Raw genomic sequence first — 24,023 nt, 5'->3', positions numbered from 1 at the left:
CCTACAGGCCAGTAAGGCTCCTGGAGTTGATGGAATATACCCTATAATCTTAAGAGAGGCGGCAAGTGAGTGCATTGAACCACTGAGGCTAATTATGCGAGCATCACTAGACTCTGAGGAGATTCCCTTGGATTGGAAAAGTGCCAGTGTATCTCCCATACATAAGGGTGGCCCTAAGAGTGAAGTGGGAAATTATCGACCTGTCAGTCTGACTTCAGTGGTAGGGAAAATCTTGGAAGCAATGATCAAGGGTGGAATTCAGGATCACTTGGATCGAACTGAAATTCCCAAGGATACTCAGCATTGTTTTGTAAAGGGAAAATCATGTTTAACAAATCTGGTTCGCTATTTTGAAAGGGTCACTCACAAGCTGGAATTAGGGAATAATTTCGACATTGTTTATTTAGATTTCAGCAAAGCTTTTGACTCAGTCCCACATGAGCGGTTGCTTTATAAGCTGGAATAGGTTGGAATCACTGGGAAAATCCTTAGATGGATAGCAGGATGGCTTCAGGGCAGGAAGCAGAGGGGTGTGATAAATGGCTATTCCTCAGATTAGGTTGACGTAAGAAGTGGGGTTCCCCAAGGTTCGGTATTAGGACCACTGTTGTTTTTAATTTTCATAAATGACATCGATGAAGGGATAGAGGGCGTGATGTCTAAATTTGCAGATGATGTTAAAATTGGTAGTGTAGTTAATGATCACTGTCAAGCTGAGCTTCTTCAGAGAGACCTAGATAGACTTCAGAAATGGCAGATATGCTTTAATCCAACAAAGTGTTTGTTATGTTTGTTATTTTGTTTTTAGGAGCATTAGCAACTAAGGCCATATTGCTCCGGGAATATGTGGTGGTCATTCCCTGACCTTTCTGCATCCTCCGTATTTGGTGGTGAGGGGCTCAAACCCCAGTCTAATCAAGAAGTGTGTGCTACGCACTGCTGCTGCTCCTTCCCACCTGGCTACGGAGGCACACCCCAACAAAGTGTAAGGCATTACACCTGGGAAACAGTAATCCCAAAATAACTTATTCACTTGGAGTTCAACTAAACCCAGTACTGGAGGAAAGGGACTTGGGTGTTACGATACGGTCAGACATGAAATTCTCTGAGCATTGCAAACAGGTTGCAAGGAAGGCCCATGGTGTCCTATCGATAATCTATCGAACTTTTGCAAGTAGAGATAGGGACATGATAATCCCATTATATAAGGCTTTTGTTAGACCACACTTGGAATACTGTGTTAAGTATGGAGACCGCACGTAAAGAAAGACATCGAGCTTCTTGAAAGGGTGCAAAGACGGGTAACTCGCCTGGTTAGATCGTCAAAAGGGCGTCCTTATGAAGAAAGACTTCGAATATGTGGGTTGCAGAGTTTGGAAACTAGACACCTTAGAGGAGATTTGATTGAGGTGTTTAAGGCTCTGAGAGGCATCAGTAAAATGAATGAGGAAGAAATTTTCAAGATTATAAATTATGCTAGAACTAGGGGACATAATTTCAAGTTAAAGGGAGAAATGTTTAGATTGGACAGCAGGAAGTTTTATTTTAGCCAACGAGTTATAAATTATTGGAATAAGTTGCCTACGTGGGTGGTAGAGGCTGACAGTTTGGGGAAATTCAAAGGTCATCTGGATAGTACCTTCATGTGAGGGAAGCACATACGATGATAGGTTTCATTTCCTTTTCTCTTGGGAAACAGCAACCCCCAGAGCAACATATCAACTCTGTGGTACAACACTGACAGTGGTAGAGAATGAAAGGGACCTGGGGGTGGTTGTGCAGGCAGATATGAAATTTTCTGAGCAGTGCAGACGGGCTGCAAGAGTAGCTCATGGTGTATTGTCAATGATATATAGGAATTTTTCTAGCAGGGATAAGGAGGTGATTATTCCCTTGTATAAGGCAATGGTCAGGCCACCTAGAGTACTGTATACAGGCCTGGAGGCCTCATTTCAAGAAGGATGTAGAGCTGCTGGAACGAGTACAGAGAAGAGCAACAAGATTAGTGAATGGAACAAAGGGGTGCTCTTACGAAGAAAGGCTTAAGTTTTGCGAATTACAGTGTCTGGAGACTAGGCACCAGCAAGGTGATCTGATAGAGGTGTACAAAGCATTGAATGGTTTGAGCATGCTCAATGCTGATGGGATTCTTCCTCTTGCTCAGAATAATCACCTGAAAGGGCATAAATTCAAATTGAGGAAAGATAGGTGTAGGATAGATGTGCGGAAATTTGCATTTTGCCAGCGGGTGGTTGGTAGGTGGAACAGACTTCCATCCTTTGTTGTGGAAGTTGATAGCCTAAATAAGTTTAAGGCTCAGCTGGACAGGTATTTCGAACGAACAGAGGGGTGAAGTGGAAATGGTTATTTTTATTTATTTATTTTACCTTTTTTTTTTTTGGCTGATGCTGCATAAGCTCATGCACTTGCTTTCTTGCATCACATGCCACTACTACTACTACTATATCATAATTGGCTTGTTTCCAATTCTTTAGTTTTATTTTCTGCCTACATCAGAGCTCACAGCTTTGTTCGTTTGGATTTTTTTTGGCGCACTAGCAACTACGGCTATGATGCGCCAAGACTAAAGCTCACAGCAATTGCAAAGCAGTTATTAATCAGTCCAATCTAGATTTTAAGCAGGCTAAGAGTAAAAAATTGCTTCTTGCCCTAATTGTAGCCGGGCATTCTGGTTTCTTGCCAAAGTTATTGGCCCGTAACATTTGCCCAGCTCTGCTCCCACCTCTATCAAAACCAGATGGTTCTGTTGTCACTTCAGCCAAGGATAAAGCTGACTTGTTAGTATCCAATTTTTTTTCCAACTCATGTATTATGGATCTTGTTAAAACAACAACCAACCATTCCCAGCATGCTCCATTTAATGCTTGCTGTGGTCTTCATTCAAAACGATGTCAGAAGGATTTTGACCATTTTTGATGCTAAGAAAGCTCCAGGTCCTGATGCTATTTCACCACTTATTCTCAAAACCTGCGCTCCTGAACTTACTCCTGTTCTTTGCCACCTTTTTTCACTTTCTTATTCTAAAGGTGTTTTTCCTTCTGCTTGGACATTTGCTCATATCCAGCTAGTTCCAAAAAAGTGTGACAAATCCCTCCAATCCAATTATCGTCCCACTGAAATTACTTCTACTCTTTCTAAAGTCATGGAAAAATCAATTAACCGCTAACTCATACAAACTGTTTAATAAATAAATAAATTTTCTGTTTATACTCCAGGACGACCAAACGGTCAGAGGAGTTTGCATGATAGATTGAATACAAGAAACAAACCTTCCGTCTGATCAACGATCGCCAGTATGGATTCCGACAATCCACTTGTGATATTCTGGCTTATGTTACCCATTTATTGGACAAATTCAATGGAAAAGTTTAGTGAAACACAAGTAGTTGCTCTTGAGATCTCAAAGGCTTTCGATTGTGTTTGGCATAAAGGTCTTCTAAACAAGCTTCCCTCTTATGGTCTGCCAACAGTTTTTTGTAATTGGTTATCCAGTTTTCTCTCAGATCGCTCACTGAGGGTGATGGTAGATGGCTCTCTGTCTTCTAACTTCTCCACTAATGCTGGTGTCCCCCAAGGTCCAGTACCTTCCTCACTCTTTTCCTCTTGTATATTAATGACTATAAAGCCATAAATATACAAGAGGAAAGTTCCCTCTAACTTTTTTTTTTTTTTTTTTTTTTTTGTATATTATGACTGCTTGTTTGAATGTCTCTATTCTGCATTTTTGTTATTTTTATTTATTATTATTTTTTTTATAAATTTATATAACTCCTGTGGGTAGTCCTGGAATAGGGAAACTAGTACACTTGTGGTGAACACCCAGTGTGAACCAACATATATAGAGTTAGAGGTGCCACACCACAGAGAGAAACACTGCTACCTCTGTATAACTATACAATACTAGGTGTTAGATGACTCTCATCAACCAGTGCGATATCCTACTTTGCTTACTGGTGGCTTGAAGCGGTGAAACCCATGTTTAGTCTGCAGAGCAAAGCTCCAGCAATCTCTTCCTTCATACGATTAATGTCCCAATATCCAATCATCCTTATATTTCAAGGGTACATCTCTAAAACAGTGTTTTCAGGCTGGCTGCTAGATAGTTCACCACACAAACCTATTGGTAACTCTCCAGAAGGTAGCAGGATCAGCAAATATATAATTACATTGAATCTACCCTTCCAGACTGACTGGAGGGATTCCCCGTGTAGTGTGTATGCAGAAGGCACTGTCGAGGCCATGTTATATCAAAGAGCTTAGGTATATTCTTACTGTGTGTATGGTACGCATCAAAAAATTTCATTACTTCATACATTACTGCAAAAAGATACAAACTTCCCAAACACCTCCTCATTCATTTCACATATATGTGTCATCTCAAATCAAATCTCAATGATGTCCATTTCCACTTAGTCTGCCAAACCCCCTTACATTTTGGGAATCCCAATTATCAGTTGATTCAATCACTGCTCATTTCAGTTGTCCTAATTATTTGCTGTATGATTCGTTTTGCTTCAAAGGTGTAAAAAGTAGAACATCAGAGTGTACAAAAACTTCTTATCCAATCTGATATTCCCTGTCAGTATTCAGTAGAATTTGGAATCTCCTCTTATCAATCTTCTCTGGCTTAAAATCTCACCGCATTCTGTCAAATTCATCTGTTGCTTCTATCATTCTCTGAATTTCACTAATCACTTGGAACTCATTCATTAATTTCTTTGAAATTTGACTTTCCCCAGTCCAACTTTACTAACATGAATAATTTCCCTGGGTGATTTTAATGTTCACAACTCCAGCTGGCTTTTGTTTTCTAATCACATGGACTCAGTTAGTTGAGATGCTGAGGCTTTTGCAATTACTAATGACTTTGCAGTGATTATTCATTTACAGACCAGAATACCAGAAAATTCTAACTATACAGCCAATGCTCATGATCACTATCTCACAAAACTGTTCAAACTACATGGTAAAAGTGAGTGGGTCTCTGGACATCGCAGACCACAACTTAGTGATGGTTGCATTTCCAATGGAGCCTTTCTCTAGTGGCCATTCTCAATCTCAGGTTGTTTGGCATTACTAGAATGCAAAATGGGATGCTCTGCAAAATTTCTCTTCTTTAACTTGGTTAAATTACTGTTTTAAATCTTATGATGTCAAAGTTTCCTCTGATCATGTCAGAGAAATTATTCTTGTACAGAATATGGATCTTCTGAAGGAGCTGCAGGGAAAAGCAACAAAATTAGTGAGGAGAACAAAAGGGTGGTCTTACCAAGAAAGGCTTCAATTCTGCAAATTGCAGTGTCTGAGACTAACACCTCAGAGATCTGCCTGAGGTATATAAGACTTTGAATGGATTGAGTAAAGTAAATACCGACGACACCCTTTCTGTAGCTCTGACTATACACATATGCAAAAGTTTTCCTTCAGCCAATATGCATTTGATTGTAGAATCTGGTGTTGTTGAAGTGGGCAGCTTGAATAAGAAGACAGATGATATGGGAAGTGGGTTTTTTTTTTTCTTTTTTTGCTGAAGCTATATACATAAGCCAATTCAATTTTTTCCCCTTTGTTTAAATAATAAATAAATTTGTGTATATTCCAGGCAGATGCATACAATGTCAATCAATTCACTGTCCGGCAATCAGTATCAATCACTGATTGCTTGACATTTTATTGTCCAGTTCTGCAGTATTGATTCTTTAATTTTAGCCTATATTATATACACGGTCATTCAAAACAATTCAAATGACTATTTTTGAAATGATGTATTTACAAATACAGAGTGATTAATGATACATCAACTAGAAGAAAAACCTCCTAAGTGGCAACTCCATAGCCAGATGGGCAGGAGCAGCAGTGTGTAGCACACGCTTCTTGATTAGACCAGGGTTCGAGCACGTGACCACCAAACACGGAGGATGCAGAAAGGTCAGGGAACGATCACCGCATATCGCTGGAGAAATATGGCCTTAGTTGCTAATGCTCCTAAAAAAAATCCCAACCTTATAAGTGCTCTATGTGACTTCCCATAGTTACACGAGCAACATCGAGACGATATTCGAATTTCTCCCATACTCACTCCAGCATGTCCTTTGTCACTGACTCCACAGCAGTAACAATGCGATTTTTGAGCTCATCCAGGGTTTTAGGCAATCCTGGCATGTACACAACATCCTTAATGTACTCACAAAAGAAGAAGTCGCATGGCATAAGATCTGGTAACCTAGGGGGCCAGCTGTAGGGCACCAAGTCATGGTCCAGTGCGACCAATCCAACAATGAGGGAGCATTTCGTTGAGGAAACAGCGAACATCCAAATGCCAATGAGGCGGTACCCATCTTGCTATAAAATGTAGTCGCCGGAAACTTCGTTCAATTGGGGAAATAGCCACTTCTGCAGCATATGGAGAACACAGTGACCACTCACTGTGTTCTCCATGAAAAAGAAAGGGCCAGAAACCTTTGTCTGGGAAATGGCACAGAAGACATAACTTTGGGTGAGTCATGCTCGATTGTTGCATGTGGGTTTTCCATGTCCCATATGCGAAGGTTGTGATGGTTCACCTTGCCACTTAAATGAAAAGTTGCTTCGTCACTGAACACTAAGCGGGGAGCAAAATCATCATCCTCCATAGCCTCGTGCATGAGATGGCAGAAGTTCAGTCGGTTTAACTTGTCCCCTGGCCTTAGAGCCAGCAACAGATGCAATTTGTATGGCTCCATAATCAAGTGCCGTCTCAAAACACACCAAGCAGTTGTCTGAGGAATTCCCAGTTCTCGACTGGCATGGTTTGTTGACTTTCTCGGGCTATGTACCAAACTCTCTCTGATTCTTTTCACATTATCCTCAGACCCGCACGGTCATCCTGTGCTCTTGCCTTTACACAAACATCCTGTTTCCTCAAGCTGCTGATACCACCAACGGATGTGAGTACCCGGTGGATCAGTTCTGTAATGTCAACAAAACTCACGCTGCACTGTGACTACCGATTCACACCCTGAAAATTAAATCACACAAAAAGCTTTCTGCTGTGCAGTTGCCATTTTCTCACAGACTTTCTGTCGCAGAGCCATAGTGACAGTGGAGCCACCTCATGGTGACCTTCTAAAACTCGTAGATTTCCTTTTTCATTTGGTGTATGCCAAGTTTATGCATGGTTGATAGGTACGGAATTATGCACATTTGAAATAAGATGAATCATTTTGAACAATCCTGTATACTGTCTTACACACACACACACACACACACACACACACACACACACACACACACACACACACACATATATAATATTAAAATTGTAAGCTCACCCTTGGCACCAGGTGCACTTTTCAAGATTTATGCTTGAATTAGGTAGCAGCTCTCCTTTCACAGCATCATATCTACAAACAACTCCTGAAATTTAAACATTAATAGGATTGATTTAGCTAATAATATGCAAATAACCAAAGTGTAAGTGATAGTAAAATTATAGTGATATGAATTATCATGGAAGCCCTGCTCCATATCTAGAAATTTATTTCTACTCTTCTGGCTGTGAACATTAATAAAATATATAAATTTAATAAAGAATAAATAAATACCAATAATTATCATATATTCTGACATATAAGCTAACTCCTATTTTTTTTTTTTTTTTGTCTTGAAAATTTGTGCTTAATCATATATTCACTGTATTAGTTGACCCTCCCCCTATCCTTTTAGAACCATCTTTCCAATCTCATCTAGTTATGTACTATGGTAAAATCTACATTTAGAATCAATGCGTATATTTTTTAATTCAATTATGACTGCTCTTTAGAACACAGACCTCGTGACATATTATAATATTGCACATTAAAATGCAAAGAAAGCATAAACAGTACAGCCTTAAGGAAAGTCGTGAAACAAAACCTACAGGCATAAGTGATGTTGTAACACTGTTCTTATTGATGTTACATGTGCACATGGCAGGCACATTGTGTAACGGAACCATTTCTTGTTTCTTGTTTAGTAATGCATTGCAAACAGGGTTCTCTGTACACAATGCCTCATATGTTAGTGTCTACTTGCGATAAGAAATTGACAATCCCAAAGTTTACTTTTCAAGAACTGCAAAGTAAACTTTAGGGATGGTCAATTTCAATGAATTCCACTAATTTTTATATCTGATGAAGAAGATGAACAAGATAAACACAATGTACATTCTTCTAAAAATAAATATATAAAAAAATTTCTATATACTGCTATTAAATCAGGTCTTTCTAACCCTATGCAAGTGCTATAAATTCATAATTGGCATTTTATATCCACTGTATAAGTTGACCTTTTAGACGATTTTTAATGCTTCAATGTGTCAACCGATATGTTGGAATACACAATAAATTTAAAAAATAATAATAAAATAAAATAAAACACAGAGCTTGACATGTTTACAAAGGGAAGCTTTCGTTTAAAAATTAAATATAACTATATTGTGACCAATCTCGTAGTAGAAATGGTAACTAACAAGTTTTGTATTTAATGCATTTCTATAAGATTTCATTCGAAATTTAAAAAAAAAAAAAAAAGAAAAAGTAAATGTGCAGAACAGTAGTATCATATTGTTGACCTCAAACTCTATCCTGATTACCTAAAATTGCTACATATAACATAAACAAATGTTCTTTAAAATTCTGGCTAGTAAAGATGGCAAAATAAGATAAACATATTGAATGCAGTAGCAACAAAATATTACAGAACTAGAATCTTTTGGGAAACAGCTTTCTAAAGGGAAAGCTTAGCTTCCCAAAAGCTTTACATTTATCTACTACAGAAAAAAGTTTCTGGTTAAAATTAAATAATTGGTTTTGGTTTTTTTTTTTTTTTTAGGAGCATTAGCAACTAAGGCCATATTGCTCCGGAAAATGCGGTGGTCATTCCCTGACCTTTCCACATCTTCCGTATTTGGTGGTGACGGGCTCGAACCCCGGTCTAATCAAGAAGCGTGTGCTACGCACTGCTGCTCCTTCCCACCTGGCTATGGAGGCTTAGATAATTGGTCACTTAGTATTTAGTCCAGAATCAAATACATCACAGAGAAAAACACATCAAATGAAGCTATAGCTCAACTATTGCATGATTTGGTACCAAACAAATCTTCTCACATGAACTTGTAGCACAGATACAGAAACAAAATAATAAAATAAATAAATGTGTAAACAAATTATTGCAAGTTTTCCAGACTTGCACTAATTTGGAAAAAAATAAAATAAAATATATATATATATATATATATATATATATCCAAATACGTAAAAAGTAAATAGGATAGTTAATTTATATCTATTTTGTAATATTATTTCTAATATATAATATTAATTCGTCACAGATCCGATTAATGCCATCAAAAAATGATTAAACATTATATCCGTCTGTATATTATTTGAGTTAAGTTAATGGTGGTAAATTATAATGTATAACATGAAATGAAAGCTAGTAAGATAGCTTCTCAAGAAAAACCAAAAACCTATGCGGGTGCCCAACATAACCTGGAAAAAAATATATATGCCAAAAATAAAGCAAGGAAAATCTTGCATATCAATAACATAAAATAAGCAATACAAATGTACAATTAAAATGTTAATTATAGGCGATAAGATACGTTGAAAGGGACTTTTTCAAGGGCTAACCCTTTCAATGTATCAACCATAATTAACTAGCTATCCGTTTCTGTAGTCATCATCCAGCATAACGTCCGATGATGGTAAAAATAGCCAGATAGTAACATTAATGAGATAGAGAGCCATAAATAATATATAATCCAATTTAGCAGTAAGCTGGCAAGATGACTGTTAGCCCGATGGATAGTCAAAATTTAAATTAGAGAAGGAGATACATCTATTTTTAGGCTTGTGTGTGGTTTATAATATATGCAGTCTAAGCGATTGCCAATTAACAGTAGAAACTTGTGCTAACTAAGGTGAAAGGAAAAAATAAAAGTATAGATATAGTACCTCAATCCCCCTCGAATACTCTAATAGTTCATGAGGTATGAAAAATAGGGATAAAAAGGGAAAGTTAAAACAGAATAGAAAAAGTTAAATCTTAAATTAACTTAGGATACAACCGGGAGCGTAAATTCCCGACCCTTATAGTAAGGGATCCTGGTTATGGCAAGCGATGTAAAGACAATTAGAATGCATTAAAATTACGTTGGAAAAAAACGTCCCTTTCAATGTATCTTATCGCCTATAATTAACATTTTAATTGTACATTTGTATTGCTTATTTTATGTTATTGATATGCATTGATATATATCAATGCATCATTGCCAAGGCTATGTTACGTGAAGAAACTGGTATATTCTTGTCCACCATATCCAATAATTTAATTGATTTATACTTATTCTCATCCTGAATACATCACAAATAACCAAACTAACAGAACAAAATTATCTGCAAAAATGTTCTAAACCTCCCAAAAACTTGCCCATTCAATTCACAAACATAAGCGGTCTCGATTCCAATAAATGCTGTCCATTTCCACCTACAATCTGACAAACCACACTTACTTTTCCTGAGTCTCAATTATAACTGATAACACTACCCAACATAATTTTTGCTCCAGCAAATCACTGGTTGTTTCTGGTCATGTTTTAAGTATAGAATTTAAAATCAATGATTAAAATTTCCTACCATGTCTCAGTTTTAAAACATAGATAGATAACTGGATTCTGTGCAAAGATATCATTACTGTTTGAAATAAAATTTTTAAACTTATTAACTTTTGATTGATTTTGTTTATTGATTTTGATTTTGTTGATTGGTTTTGTTTGTATTTTTGTTTTGTTTGTTTTTAGCCCAAGTTTATTTCACTTGGGCTAAAAGTTAAGCAAGTACATCATTACTGTTCTTGCAATATAGTATATTTTGATTTTGATGCACATTTCCAGACAAATCAGTATTTTTATTAATTTTATTACACCATTCAACTGTTCAATATATAATGTATGATAAACTACGCTACAAGAATTCACCTTCTGTTCAAATTTACCAATTGCTTTTACTGTTTTTAGGTTAATGCATTGTTAAAATGAAGAAGACAATGCACAGAACTTGCATCAATCACCCAGACAACTTCTATGTTTGAGGACACTTAACCCCAAAAACTCAGAGGAAGAAAATATACAATGTCACAAAAGTTGCATATTCATTGTACTTCGGTTGCAAGATCAGTGACCAAGAAAAAAATTGGGGCCCACATATGTGTTGTATTAGTTGTACAACGAACTTAACGATGTGGTTATATAGCAAGCTGAGAGCATTACCTTTTGCCATCCCTATGGTGTGGCGCAAGCCCAAGAATCATTTTAATGACTGCTATTTCTGCATGATAAAAATAAAAGGTATTTTTTAAAAGAGCAAGCACTGCATAAAATATCCAAATATCCCATCAGCAATTAGGCCAGTGCCACATGGTAAAGAACTGCCAGTACCTATGCCACCAAAATCTTGAGGTATTGGAAGTAGTGATGAAGATACAGAAGAAATTATTTTAACAGATGTCGCAGAACCATGTACTTCACATGATTTGGACTACGAGCCAGAAAAAGAAAAGGCACCCACACTACATTGAACAAGAAGAATTAAGTGACTTGATCAGAGACTTGGGCTTAACCAAAAAGAAGGCTGAATTACTTGGATCCAGACTACAACAGTGGAACTTACTCCCAAAGGTACAAACATCACAATATAACCTAAGCAAAAAGAAGAGTTTTCAAGATATTTTGCAATGGAAAACACTATGCGTGTCTGCAAAGACATCGTTGGCCTTATGCATGAAATGAACACTGATCACAACATCCTCGGAATGCCGTTTGTTCATTGATGCGTCAAAGCTAAGTTTGAAAGCAGTATTACTTCATAAGGGAAATACTTTACCATCAATTCCTCTTCTTCATGCTGTTGGCCTGAAAGAAACTTACGATAGTACGTCCCAGATTCTTGCTGCTATATGGTTGGAATATTTATGGTAATCTCAAAGTGATTGGACTGCTTGTTGGGTTGCAAGGTAGTTTCACTAAATACTGTGTTTTCTGTGTTTGTGGGATAGTCGTGCAACAGCCAAACACTATGTCATACAACACTGGGACAAGAGAGATTAATATATTCCCACAAAAGCACTGTAAAGTATGTTCCATTGGTTGATCCACAAAAGATTTTTCTTCCCCCTTTACACATCAAGCTTGGACTGATTAAGAATTTCACTAAGGCACTGGATAAATAAAGCAGAGGATTTGCATATTTACTTAAAATGTTTTCAAATTTATCTCATGCAAAGCTAAAGGAAAGAATTTTCATAGGTCCTCAAATACGATAGCTCCTGAAAGATGAAAAATTTCAGAGAAACCTGAATGTAGTTGAACTGGCTGCATGGAGATCTTTCAAAGCTGTGGTACACGAATTCCTCAGAAAGGGAAAAGAAGAGAACTATGAGCAACTGGTGACAAACTTGCTGAAATGTTACAAGAACATAAGCTGCTGAATGTCACTGAAAATGCATTTCCTTCATTCCCATCTGGATTTCTTTTCTGAAAACTTAGCAGATGTCAGTGATGAACAAGGAGACTCTCATCAACCCGTGCAATACCACCACTTTGCTTATTGGAGGCTTGAAGTGGTCAAACCTATATTTACACTCCAGAGCCAAGTTCGGGTCAACATCTTCCCCATCTCTTCCATCATGCAGTATGACTGATGACTTTTGAGATTATGATGGACATCATGGCAAGATCCAATTTTCCTTACATTTTGAGGGTACAGCTCTAAAACAATATTCACAGGCCGGCCGCTAGTTAGTACACCGGACTGAACCTATTGGTAACTCTTTAGGAGACTTCCAGATCAGCTAGTGTATAATCTTGTTACCTTTTACTCCACCAGATAGTCACTGGAGGGAGTCCGAGTAGTGTGTATGCGCGGGGGGGGGGGCATTGTCGAAGCCACATTATGTCAAGGATCTAGGTATATTCTTACCATGTGTATGCCATATCCAAAAATTTCATTACTTCATACAGCATGTCCCCACTTTTTCTTACTATTGAATACACCATGAATTGTCAAACTAATAGAGTAAGCTTATCTGCAAAAAGATATAAACCTCGCAAACACTTTTTAGTTCATTTCACAAATATACGTGGTCTTAATTCTAATCTCAATTATGTCCATTTCCACTTGCAGTCTGCCAAACACCCCATGTACATTTTTTGACAGAATCTCACTTATCGGTTGATTCAACTACTATTCATCTCAGTTGCCCAAATTATTTGCTGTGTGATTCCTTTCGCCTCAAAGGTGGTATGTGTGTATATGTCCGTTACGATATTCCCTGTCATAGAATTGGTAATTTCCTCTTTTCGATCTTCCCTGGCTTAAAATCTCCCTACCTAATTCTGTGAAATTCATCTGTTGTCTCTACCATTCTCCCAACTCCACTAATCACTTGGAACTCTTTGACTTTCTCAGTCTAACTTTCCTAACAGTGAGGCAATTTTCCTTGGTGATTTTAATGTTCACAACTCCAGCTGGCTTCCGTTTTCTAGTTACACCGACCCAGCTGGTCGAGATGCTGAGGCTTTTGCAATTACTAATGACCATGCACGGATTGTTCATTTACCTACAAGAATACCAGGTAATCCTAACCATACAGCCAACGTACTTGATCTTTTTCTCACAAACAACCCTTCTAAGTACACGGTCGTAGTGAGTGGTGTTTTAGGCACCTCAGATTGCAACTTGGTGATTGTCTCTTCTCCAATGGAGCCTCTATCTCATGGCTATTCTCAATGTCGTATTGTTTGGCATTACAAGAACACAAAATGAGATGACCTGCGAGATTTCTTTTCTTCTTTTCCTTGGTCAGATTACTGTTTCAAAACTTCTGATGTCAACGTTTGCTCAGATCGTGTCAGTGAAATTATTCTTGCAGGAATGGAATCCTTTATCCCAAACTCCACTTTAAAATCTGTTCCTTTATCTAAACGTTGGGTTTCCAATAAACGTGCCAAGGCTGTTCAAGATAAGGATGTTGCATATCGTAATTAGTTTGTTTACAGTTCTTCAGTTTCATTTTCTGCCTACACCAAATCTTGCAACAATTGTAAAGCAGTTATTAATCAGTCCAAACTAGATTTTGAACAGGCTAAGAGTAGAAAACTTGCTTCTTGCCCTTACTAAAAACTAATAAATATATAGAATTACATTCATATATTTTTACAATATAGTAGATACTGTCAGGATTTCCGGCTTTCGGGATTTTGGCTTCCTCTCTTCCATATCCGTTACATGCACATCTTACTTGTACTTCCTCCAATTCAAGTAGTGTGTGCATGTGGGGAAATCATTGCCAAGGCAATTACATGAAGAAATTGGTATATTCTTGTCCGCCATATCCAATAATTTAATTAATTTATACTTATTCTTATCTGCAAAAAGTTCTAAACCTCCCAAAAACTTGCCCATTCAATTCACAAACATAAGGGGTCTCGATTCCAATAAATGCTGTCCATTTCCACCTAAAATCTGAGAAACCACACTTACTTTTATTGAGTCTCAGTTATAACTGATAACACTACTCAACATGATTTTCGCTATTGACAAAATCATGTTGGGTAGTGTTATCAGTTATTGGTCGATCAAAGCTATTGGCCGCAACCTTTGTCCATCTCTGCTCCCACCTCTGTCAAAACCAGATGGTTGTATTGTCACTTCAGCCAAGGATAAAGCTGACCTGCTAGCATCCCATTTTTCTTCCTGTATTAACGATCTTGGTAAAACATCTCCCACAATTCCCAACACGCTCCATTCAATGCCTCCTGTGGTCTTCCGTCAAAAGGATATCAGAAGCATTTTGACGAATCTTGATGCTAAGAAAGCTCCAGATCCTAATGGTATTTCTCCATTTTTTCTCAAAACTTACACTCCTGAACTTACTCCTGCTCTATGCTGCCTTTTTTTCAGTTTCTTCCTGAAAATCCCTCCCATCCAATTATCATCCCATTGCAATTACTTCTATTCTTTCTAAAGTAATGTAGAAATCAATTAACCGCCAACTCTTAAACTACCTAGAAACCTTCCATCTGATCAATGATCACCAGTATGGATTCCGTCAGTGTCAATCCACTGGTGATATTCTGGCTTATTTTACCCATTTATGGACAAATTCAATGGAAAAGTTCGGTGAAACACAAGCAGTTACTCTTGACATCTCAAAGGCTTTCGATTGTGTTTGGCATAAAGGTCTTCTAAACAAGCTTCCCTCTTATGGTCTGCCAACCGTTTTTTGTAATTGGTTATCCAGTTTTCTCTCTGATTGCTTACTGAGGGTGATGGTACCTGGCTCACTGTATTCTAACTTCTGTACTAATGCTGGTATCCCCCAAGGTTCAGTTCTTTCCCTCTCTCTTTTCCTCTTGTATATTAATGACCTTCTTCCATTGACTGGAAATCCTATCCATAGTTTTGCAGATGATAGCACATTGCATTCCACTTTCCATTTTGAGAAACCTTGCCCTGTTCAATCAGCTTCAACTTCGCGAATATCCGCTACCAATTCCATAATTTTGCCTATCTCCAGTAATTTTCCAGTGGGGCAAAGACAACTTAGTTGATTTCGATCCTTCAAAAACTCAGTGTTGTCTCATATCTCGCAAAAAGGATTCTTCTGCTTCTGTGCTTTTCTTTGGTGACACTCCGATTTCTTGGCAAAATGATATATCTCTTTTGGGGATTACCGTGACTTCTAATCTCTCTTGGTACAAGCACATTACAAATATTGCTTTCTCTGCATCTAAAAAACTTGGTTTTCTCTTTTGCTCTCAGCGTTACTTTTCTTCCAAACAGCTGTTCACTCGGTACAAATTGCAAATCCACTCTACCGTGGAATATTGTTCCCACATCTGGGGCGGTGCCCCCAAACCCTTTCTCAGGCTTCTAGATTCCATTCAGAAGAGGGCAATTAGAGATTAATTAATGACTCATCTCTTAACTGAGTTTCGTTGTCTCATAGACGTACTGTTTCTGCTGCACACCTTTTCTACAGATACTTCCATGAGCACTGTTCTTCTGAATTGGCTTCTATAATTCCCACTCTCTCTTTCGAAACAGCCTGAACACGTGCGTTCCACCACCAGCCAACATCCATTTACTGTCCAACTTCAAACTCACAGAACCAACTTTTCATCTTCTTCGTTTATTTATTCAACTGTGGTTTTCTGGAACAACCTTCCTTCATATGTACTTCCTGAAAATTACAGTCTACAGAAGTTCGGGTCTAATGTCAACAAATATTTTCTTTCGACTTCTCAACCTCCAACCCAAGCACGGTACTAAGTAGTATAGATTCTAATACCTCTTGTGTTTCGAGTTTTCATAAAAAAAAAAAAAAAAAAAAGGAGAACATTTCCACCAAGATGCATTTGAAATGGAAAAAACGATACCAAGGTCGCTGAGACTCTGACATGATGGGATATTACTGTTAGTTCCTTAAACTGGAAAGCAATCTGGAGTATAAAAGGAAATAAATGAGTGCGAAACATGTCTAAATAACGTACATTGTGTGTAATAATTACAACCATGCATGCTGATATTGTATAAAAACAAGGAATTTAAAAAAATGCATATATCTTTTGATGTAGACGTGACAAAAGTAAAAGATTGATATTTTCATAATCAGGACATTAATTTTGTTCAGAATAATCAACTTTCGTTCCAGAGGTATGGCGAAAAAATAATTTTGTAGGGTAGTGTAATTAACATTTGCCTCAACCACTATTCATTTCAGTTACCCTAATTTTCACTCCTTTTACTTTAAAGGTAGCACTTGTGCATGTCGGCTCTGATATCTCTGGTCAGATACTTCCTAATTTGGGATCTCTACTTTTTGATCTCCTCTGGCTTAAAAACTCTTTACCCCATTCCATCACCCTCTACCATTCTTCCAACTCCATTAATCACTTAAAATATTGTGACTTTCTTTCTTTGAAACTTGACTTCTCCAGTCTAACTTTACTAGCAGTGAGGAATTTTCCTTGATGATTGTAATGTTCACAACAACAGCTGACTTCAATTTTCTAATTACATGGACCTACCTGGTTGAGATGCTGAGGCTTTTTGAGAACTTAATCACGAACTCACATTATCTTGTTCAGTTACCTATCAGAATACTAGAAAATCCTAGCCAAATCATAAACATTCTTTATCTTATCCTTAGAAAAGTATACAGGCAATGTTAGTGAGCTTCTGGGCCTCAAATCACATGATGATGATCTCTTTTCCAATGGAAACTCTCTCTCTCACACACACATGGCCATTCTCTCAATGTCTTGTACTTGTACTTCCAACAATGCAAAGTGGAATGATCAGTGTAACTTCCATTCCCTTGGTTGGATTACTATTTCAAATCTCCTGATCCTAATCTTGCTCAGATCATGTCAATGAAATTATTCTTATATGGATGAAATCATTTCCCCCCTTCCCAATCTTGTCCTTTAGGATCATCAGGAAATGATCTGCCTAAAGTAGAAAAATTCATATCACACTTCAATTTACACAATCACTGTTAATGGTCTTCTTGGCAGCCCAGATCACAACTTAGTGATGGTCTATTCTTCAAGGGTCTCTCTCTCTCTGTCAAGGTTATTCTCAGCCCTCAGTTCTCCAGTATTACAAGAATGTAAATAGGAAGAAGGCATACTTTTCTATTCCTCTTTTCCTTGTTGGATTACAAAGATATGACATGATCAGAAGATATTAAATTTTTTGATAGACAATTGCTCAAATCATGTTGGTGAAATTATTCTTGTAGGGATGAAATCCCTTATTCTGTATTTGATCCTAAAATCTTGCCCCTTGGCTAAATTTTGGTGTTCCAATAAATGTGCCAAGGCTAGTCAATAAGAGTGTATCATATCACATTTAGCTTATATCAAAATCTCCAAATTCATTTTATGCCCACACTAAAGCTAGAAACAATTGTAAAGGAATTATTAATCGATCCCAATGGAAACAGGTTAAGATTAGAAAACTTGCTTCTTGTTCAAATTAATTGTCGAGCATTCTGGACTCTTCAGAGCTACTGGATGCAACTTCTGTCCATTAATACTACCACCACTGTTACAACTTGATTATTCTAATGCATCCCTGTTTAAAGACAAAGCTGACTCACTGGCATCCTATATTTCATGCAATTTATTTATTTTAACTGATTTTAGTAGGTCTCCTCCTACCAAACCCAGTACACTCCTCTCAATGACCCTTGTGGTTTTCTGACAGAAGGATGTTAAAAAAAGTACTATGAACAATTTTAATGCCATGAAAGCTCCAGGTAATGATGGTATTTCTCCACTTCTCCTCCAAAACCTGCATGCCTCAGTTAGTCCTGTTCTGTGTCACTTTCTTATTCCAATGGTGTTTTTTCCCTTCTGCTTGGAAATTTGCTCACATCAGCCAATCTCTAAAAATGGCGACAAATCTCTTCCATCCCATTATCACCTTACTGCATTTATCTCTACCCTTTCCAAAGAAATGGAGAAATCCACCAACTGACCACTCTTAAATTAGACTTCATCCCATTATCACCTTACTGCATTTATCTCTACCCTTTCCAAAGAAATGGAGAAATCCATCAACTGACCATGCTTAAATTAGACTGAAATTGATCAATGATCACCAATATGAATTCCGCAAATGTCAATAAACCGGTGATATAATGGTTTCTGTTACTCATCTTTGGAAAAATTAGACTGAGAAGTTTAGTGAAACTGACCACTCGTTCCTGACATTTCTAAGGTGTTTGATCACCTTCAGCATAAATGTCTTCTAAACAAGTTCCCATCTTATGGATTTCTCCTGTTGTTTTGCAATTGGGTAGGCAGTTTTCACTCTGAATACTCAGTGTGGGTGACAGCTCTCTTTTAGCATCTCTAATACAAACAGCTCAACTTCCTGAATATCCAACACCAATTCTTTAAATTCCAATCCTCAGGTAAATTCTCTGACTTGGCAAAGAAAATTTGGTTATCTTCGATCCTTCTAAAAATTCAGTCCTAGTCTTAATTTTTGCAAAAAAAAGGTCCACTCTCCTATGCTCACCTTTGATGACACTCCGATTTCTAGACAAGACCATATATCTCAATTAGGGATTACATTAACTTCCATCCCACCATGAAATATTATTCTCACATTCGGTATGGTGCCTCAAAACCTCTCTGAATCTTCTAAATTCAGTCAAGTTAAGTAATGACCTATCTCTTACAAAGTCTTTCCATTCTGTCTCAATTCAATATTAAGTTTCAGCTCCATTTTGTGTCTTCAGGTTCTTCCATGGGTGGTTGTTCTAAATTGGCATCTGTAATTCTCCCGCTCTCTTCCAAATCATTCAGAACACATGCCACAACCTGTCAGTACCATTCACTGTTCAACTCAACTCAACTCTCAGATTTATTATTCCGCATTTATCTCTCCTACTTCTGTTTTCTGGAAAAACAAAAGTAGGAGGGATAAATGAGAAACAACAATAAGTTTAATGTCAACAAGTATATTCTGTCTATTCAGCCTTCAACCCATGCACTGCAGTAACTAATATAGGTTATAATACCTTGAGTATTTGGCATTTTCCTAAAAAAAAAAAAAAAAAAATATATATATATATATATATATATATATATTCCAAATATACTAGTGTTAAATTGTAAGATATATATATATATATATATATATATATATATATATATATATATATATATTTTCCAAATATACTAGTGTTAAATTGTAAGATATATATATATATAAAAATTATTAAGTGTTACTATTATATAAAAATAAAAACAAAATGTTACATATAGAACTAACCGATTAATGCCATCAAACGATAGAACATTACATCGGACGTTAGGTATGTCCAATTTATATAAGTTAACGTAATGCAAGTACCTCATCGTTTGAAAATTGATGTAACCATTATCCAACCGTACCTCCAGCTTACATGAAAAATATGCAAAGTTACATAAAAATATATCAAATATTAGATAAATAACATAAAAAGCCCAACCTGGGAACCCATTTTGCAGGAGACTTTGTCGAGGGCTAAACCCCTACATTATTTCTTCTCCCAGGTCTTCAAACTAGTTTTTCTTTTGTATAACTTGAAACCGATGGCTCAGTCTAACTTGGGTTTTTATTTTGTAGGGGTTTAGCCCTCGACAAAGTCTCCTGCAAAATGGGTTCCCAGGTTGGGCTTTTTATGTTATTTATCTAATATTTGATATATTTTTATGTAACTTTGCATATTTTTCATGTAAGCTGGAGGTACGGTTGGATAATGGTTACATCAATTTTCAAATGATGAGGTACTTGCATTACGTTAACTTATATAAATTGGATATATATATATATATACACACAGGGTGGCCATAATTAAAGTATCCCTATTCAGAGCTCTCTGTAGCTCTAAGTAATAAGCAGAATGCCACCAAAAGTAGTAAGAAAACTATTCAAAACATGGGGGAGAAGGATCCAAAAAAGAAAAAAAAAAAGTTCCAAAATCTGCTGATAGAGGATAATATGGCACTGTACAAGAGGAAGGACATTATTATTATTAGCCATATGATGCAAGGAAGCCTGAGGCTTATGCTGCACCAGCCAAAAAAATTCCTGAGTTACCCTGAGAGAGAGAGAGAGAGAGAGAGAGAGAGAGAGAGAGAGAGAGAGAGAGAGAGTCAGAAGTAGAAAGGAATCATCAAGAAAGAGAATGTACCAACAAATAAATAACTAAGACAAATTATGAAATTACATGAATTAATTTCATGAAATTACTTAATGAAATTACAAATTTTTATTTGTGCTCTTTACAAAAAAACAAAGAAACTGAATTGCACTAAAGTTTTAAATCCAAACTAAAAAATAAGACACCTAAGAGCGCAGAAAATTTGCATAAATCTGAGTTAATTTAATTTTCCCAGTAGCAGAGAGCTATAAAGGCACAACATGAACATCGCAGGTGTATTCTGTAAGTTTACTGTTAACAATGCATCTCACTCTGCCTGATCGTGCTTTAATTGCAAATTCCTTCTACGTTAATGGATGCAATGCAGCAGCCGCTCTGTGTGAATTTAGATGCTGTAAGAACTTACGTCAAGGTCCTTTATCAGCTGCAGCAGTTAGAAGGATGATTAACAAATTTGAGGAAACTATGTCCTTTGTTGTTAAGCCTGGAAGAGGAAGGAAGCCTGTTTCACCTCAGGTAGCAGAGGAAGTTGCAACGGCTATTGTCGACTCATCCATGGATACAGCTGCTGCAACTAGTAGCAGCGCACGGGGAGTAGCGAGGCAACTGGATGTCCCATATTCCACTGTGTGGAAAATCATTCAGAATCTAATCAACTATTATGCATACAAGATCAGTCACCAGCAGCAACTGCAAAGAGATGATCCAGAAAAACAAATGGCATTTGCTCTAAAATTTTTGGCCCGAACGGAAGTGGACAATACCTGGCCATGGAACATTCTTTGGGGAGATGAGGCTCATTTTTATCTTGATGGGACTGTCAATACTCAAAACTGCCGAATACTGGCTTCAGAAGCACCACATGCTATTCAGCAAATCCCATTGAACTTGCCGAAAATCACCATCTGGTGTGGTGTGACTTCATCCTAGGGCCATACTTTTTCGATTAATTACACCCAGCAGGAGCAGCCACCTGTTCTGTTACAGCACAAAGATATCTTACTGAGCAGTTTCATTATTCCTCAACTGCAGCAAAGAGGATGAGACAATTTTTATGCAAGATGGAGTTCCTCCTCATATTGCATAACCAGTACAGCAGCTTTTCCGGCATCACTTTACTGCAGAAAAAGTTATTAGTCGTTTGTTTCCCACTGCATGGCCACCACGTTCACCTGACCTTACATCATGTGATTTTTGGCTGTGGGGTCACCTGAAGGCCAATCAAGGTCTATCTAGGAAGTGTCCCTAACCTGGCTGTCTTAAAGGACAACGTAACACAGCATGTGCAGAATGTTACTCCAGAGATGTTGCATTCTGCAGTCGAGCACACTGTGCATCAAATATAATTTCTGGTCCAGAAAAATGGTAATCACATTGAAAACCAACTCCGACATCATCGACCACTGAGAGTAAACTGTGAGTGAATTTGAAGCTGTGAAACCATTTCCTCTGTTAGTTTAGTTCAGTTTTTTTGTATTTTTTTTGCAAAGAGCACAAATAAAAATTTATAATTTCATTAAGATTTGTCTTAGTTATTTATTTGTATTTTGTCATGTTGTTCCTCTTGTAAAGTGCCATATTATCCCCCATCAGCAGATTTTGGAACTAATTTTTTTTTTTCACTGGATCCTTCTCCCTATGCCTTGAATAGTTTTGGTGCCATTCCGCTTATTACTTAGAGCTACAGAGAGCTCTAAATAGGGATACTTTAATTATGGCTACCCTGTGTGTATGTATATATATATATAGAATCGAATTACTAAAGCGTAGAACTGTGAAGTTATAATTACTAAGGCATTGAACAGGGATATTATATGATAATATTAACCAATCGGATTAATGCCATCAGCGATTGAACATTACATCCGTCGTTATGCAGGAATGAAATAATGTTAAAATGTAGAGGCTGTCCTGTCGTTTAAAAAACCCGAAGCAATCCATAAACTAACTGGACCCTAGGCAACATTGGTTAAACATAAATATTAAATTCAATAAAAATTATATATAATTAGCCGTCCATGGGATAAGATACTTTGCAAGGGACTTTGTCAAGGGCTAAACCCTTACAAAATACCTAACCCATGGCTGGCAGAGCTATCAGTTTCTGTTGTCATCAGCCTGTATAACTATGACCTAAAGAAGTCCATATATACCCGAAAGATGGGTATAATATAATAAAATAGAATTAATAATAATAATAAAATGGAAATTAAGTAGCTTATTAATAGTAATTTTGCAGAATACAGGCTGGATGACATTTAGCCCGACCGATAGCTGAAACAAAGTAATAAATAAGCAATGCTAAGAACTAAATAATCTGCTAAACATAATAAGCTAAATTAGCTAACAAAAGGAGAACGGAGAGAAGGCTAGTTAAAGTAATAGTACCTCAATCCCCCTCGAATTGCTTTAATAGTTCATGATGTATGAAAAAGAATAAGATAATTAAAAGTAAAAAGTGAAGGAAAAGTGTTTATACGATTGTACATCAGATATTACCAGGAGCATAACTTCCCGACCATATAAGAAAGGGATCCTGGTATGGCAAGAAGAGCCGGTAAAGGATGGTAATATATATCGAATAGTGGAATACTGGAATGGCTAATTCCTAATATAAAATTCTAATTGCCAAATAGGCAAATTTCATAGTGAAAATGTTAGGGTTATAGTGAGTAGTATATACCCATAGTGCAAACACAAAGGTAATACAGCGTTAAATATACATTACCTTACCCTGTTGAAGCGTAGACAAGAAAGACCGTAAGTCAAAGCACATGTCATATATACACATAGGTGAAGACAGCGCAACCTCGGATGTGTCAAGCAGTTACAAAAATGAAATTACTAGATAAATGGATAGGAAACGCCCTCTACCGTGGTGAAAGCAGGACCAATTAAGTTCTCAGTGGTAGAAGAGGAAAGCAATTAATTCCTACTGTAGCAACACATATAGGTACGACTTTTTCAATGAGTGTAAGCTATATATGTCATGTTACTACAGCAGTACCTACTAGGTACGTGTATATACATAGGCTATGTAGAAACCGTTACATGTAGCAGATACCGATGTAATAAACCAAATTCCAAGATTCCGATAATTATAAATCCAAAAACAAAGATTACAATACATATATATCCAAAAAATAAACAAGAGTTAAAACTGCCTAACAGCTTCTATTGTTTCCAAAAGGCTTATGTTATCGTGGTATTTTTTAAGGGCTACAGCCATGGCTGTATACATATTCTTCATAATAAAATTA

The 24,023-nt window shown here is 37.0% G+C and overlaps 1 protein-coding gene across 1 annotated transcript in view; it reads right to left on the bottom strand.

The window, feature by feature from the left end:
• LOC150078485 (deubiquitinating protein VCPIP1-like) overlaps nucleotides 1-24,023 on the bottom strand; it is a 326,611-nt gene that overhangs the window by 207,511 nt on the left and 95,077 nt on the right. The window contains exon 7 of the mRNA XM_090384583.1: nucleotides 7,332-7,416. Within this exon, the coding sequence (XP_090240709.1) occupies nucleotides 7,332-7,416 (85 nt within the window). The remainder of the gene's footprint in view (nucleotides 1-7,331; nucleotides 7,417-24,023) is intronic.

The sequence above is a fragment of the Mastigoproctus giganteus genome, chromosome 11 (assembly GCF_048544385.1).
Source record: "Mastigoproctus giganteus isolate SK-2022 chromosome 11, ASM4854438v1, whole genome shotgun sequence".
NCBI classification, from domain to species: domain Eukaryota; kingdom Metazoa; phylum Arthropoda; class Arachnida; order Uropygi; family Thelyphonidae; genus Mastigoproctus; species Mastigoproctus giganteus.
The sequence above is the reverse complement of the archived record's forward strand: the minus strand, read 5'-3'. Positions and strand labels throughout refer to the sequence as shown.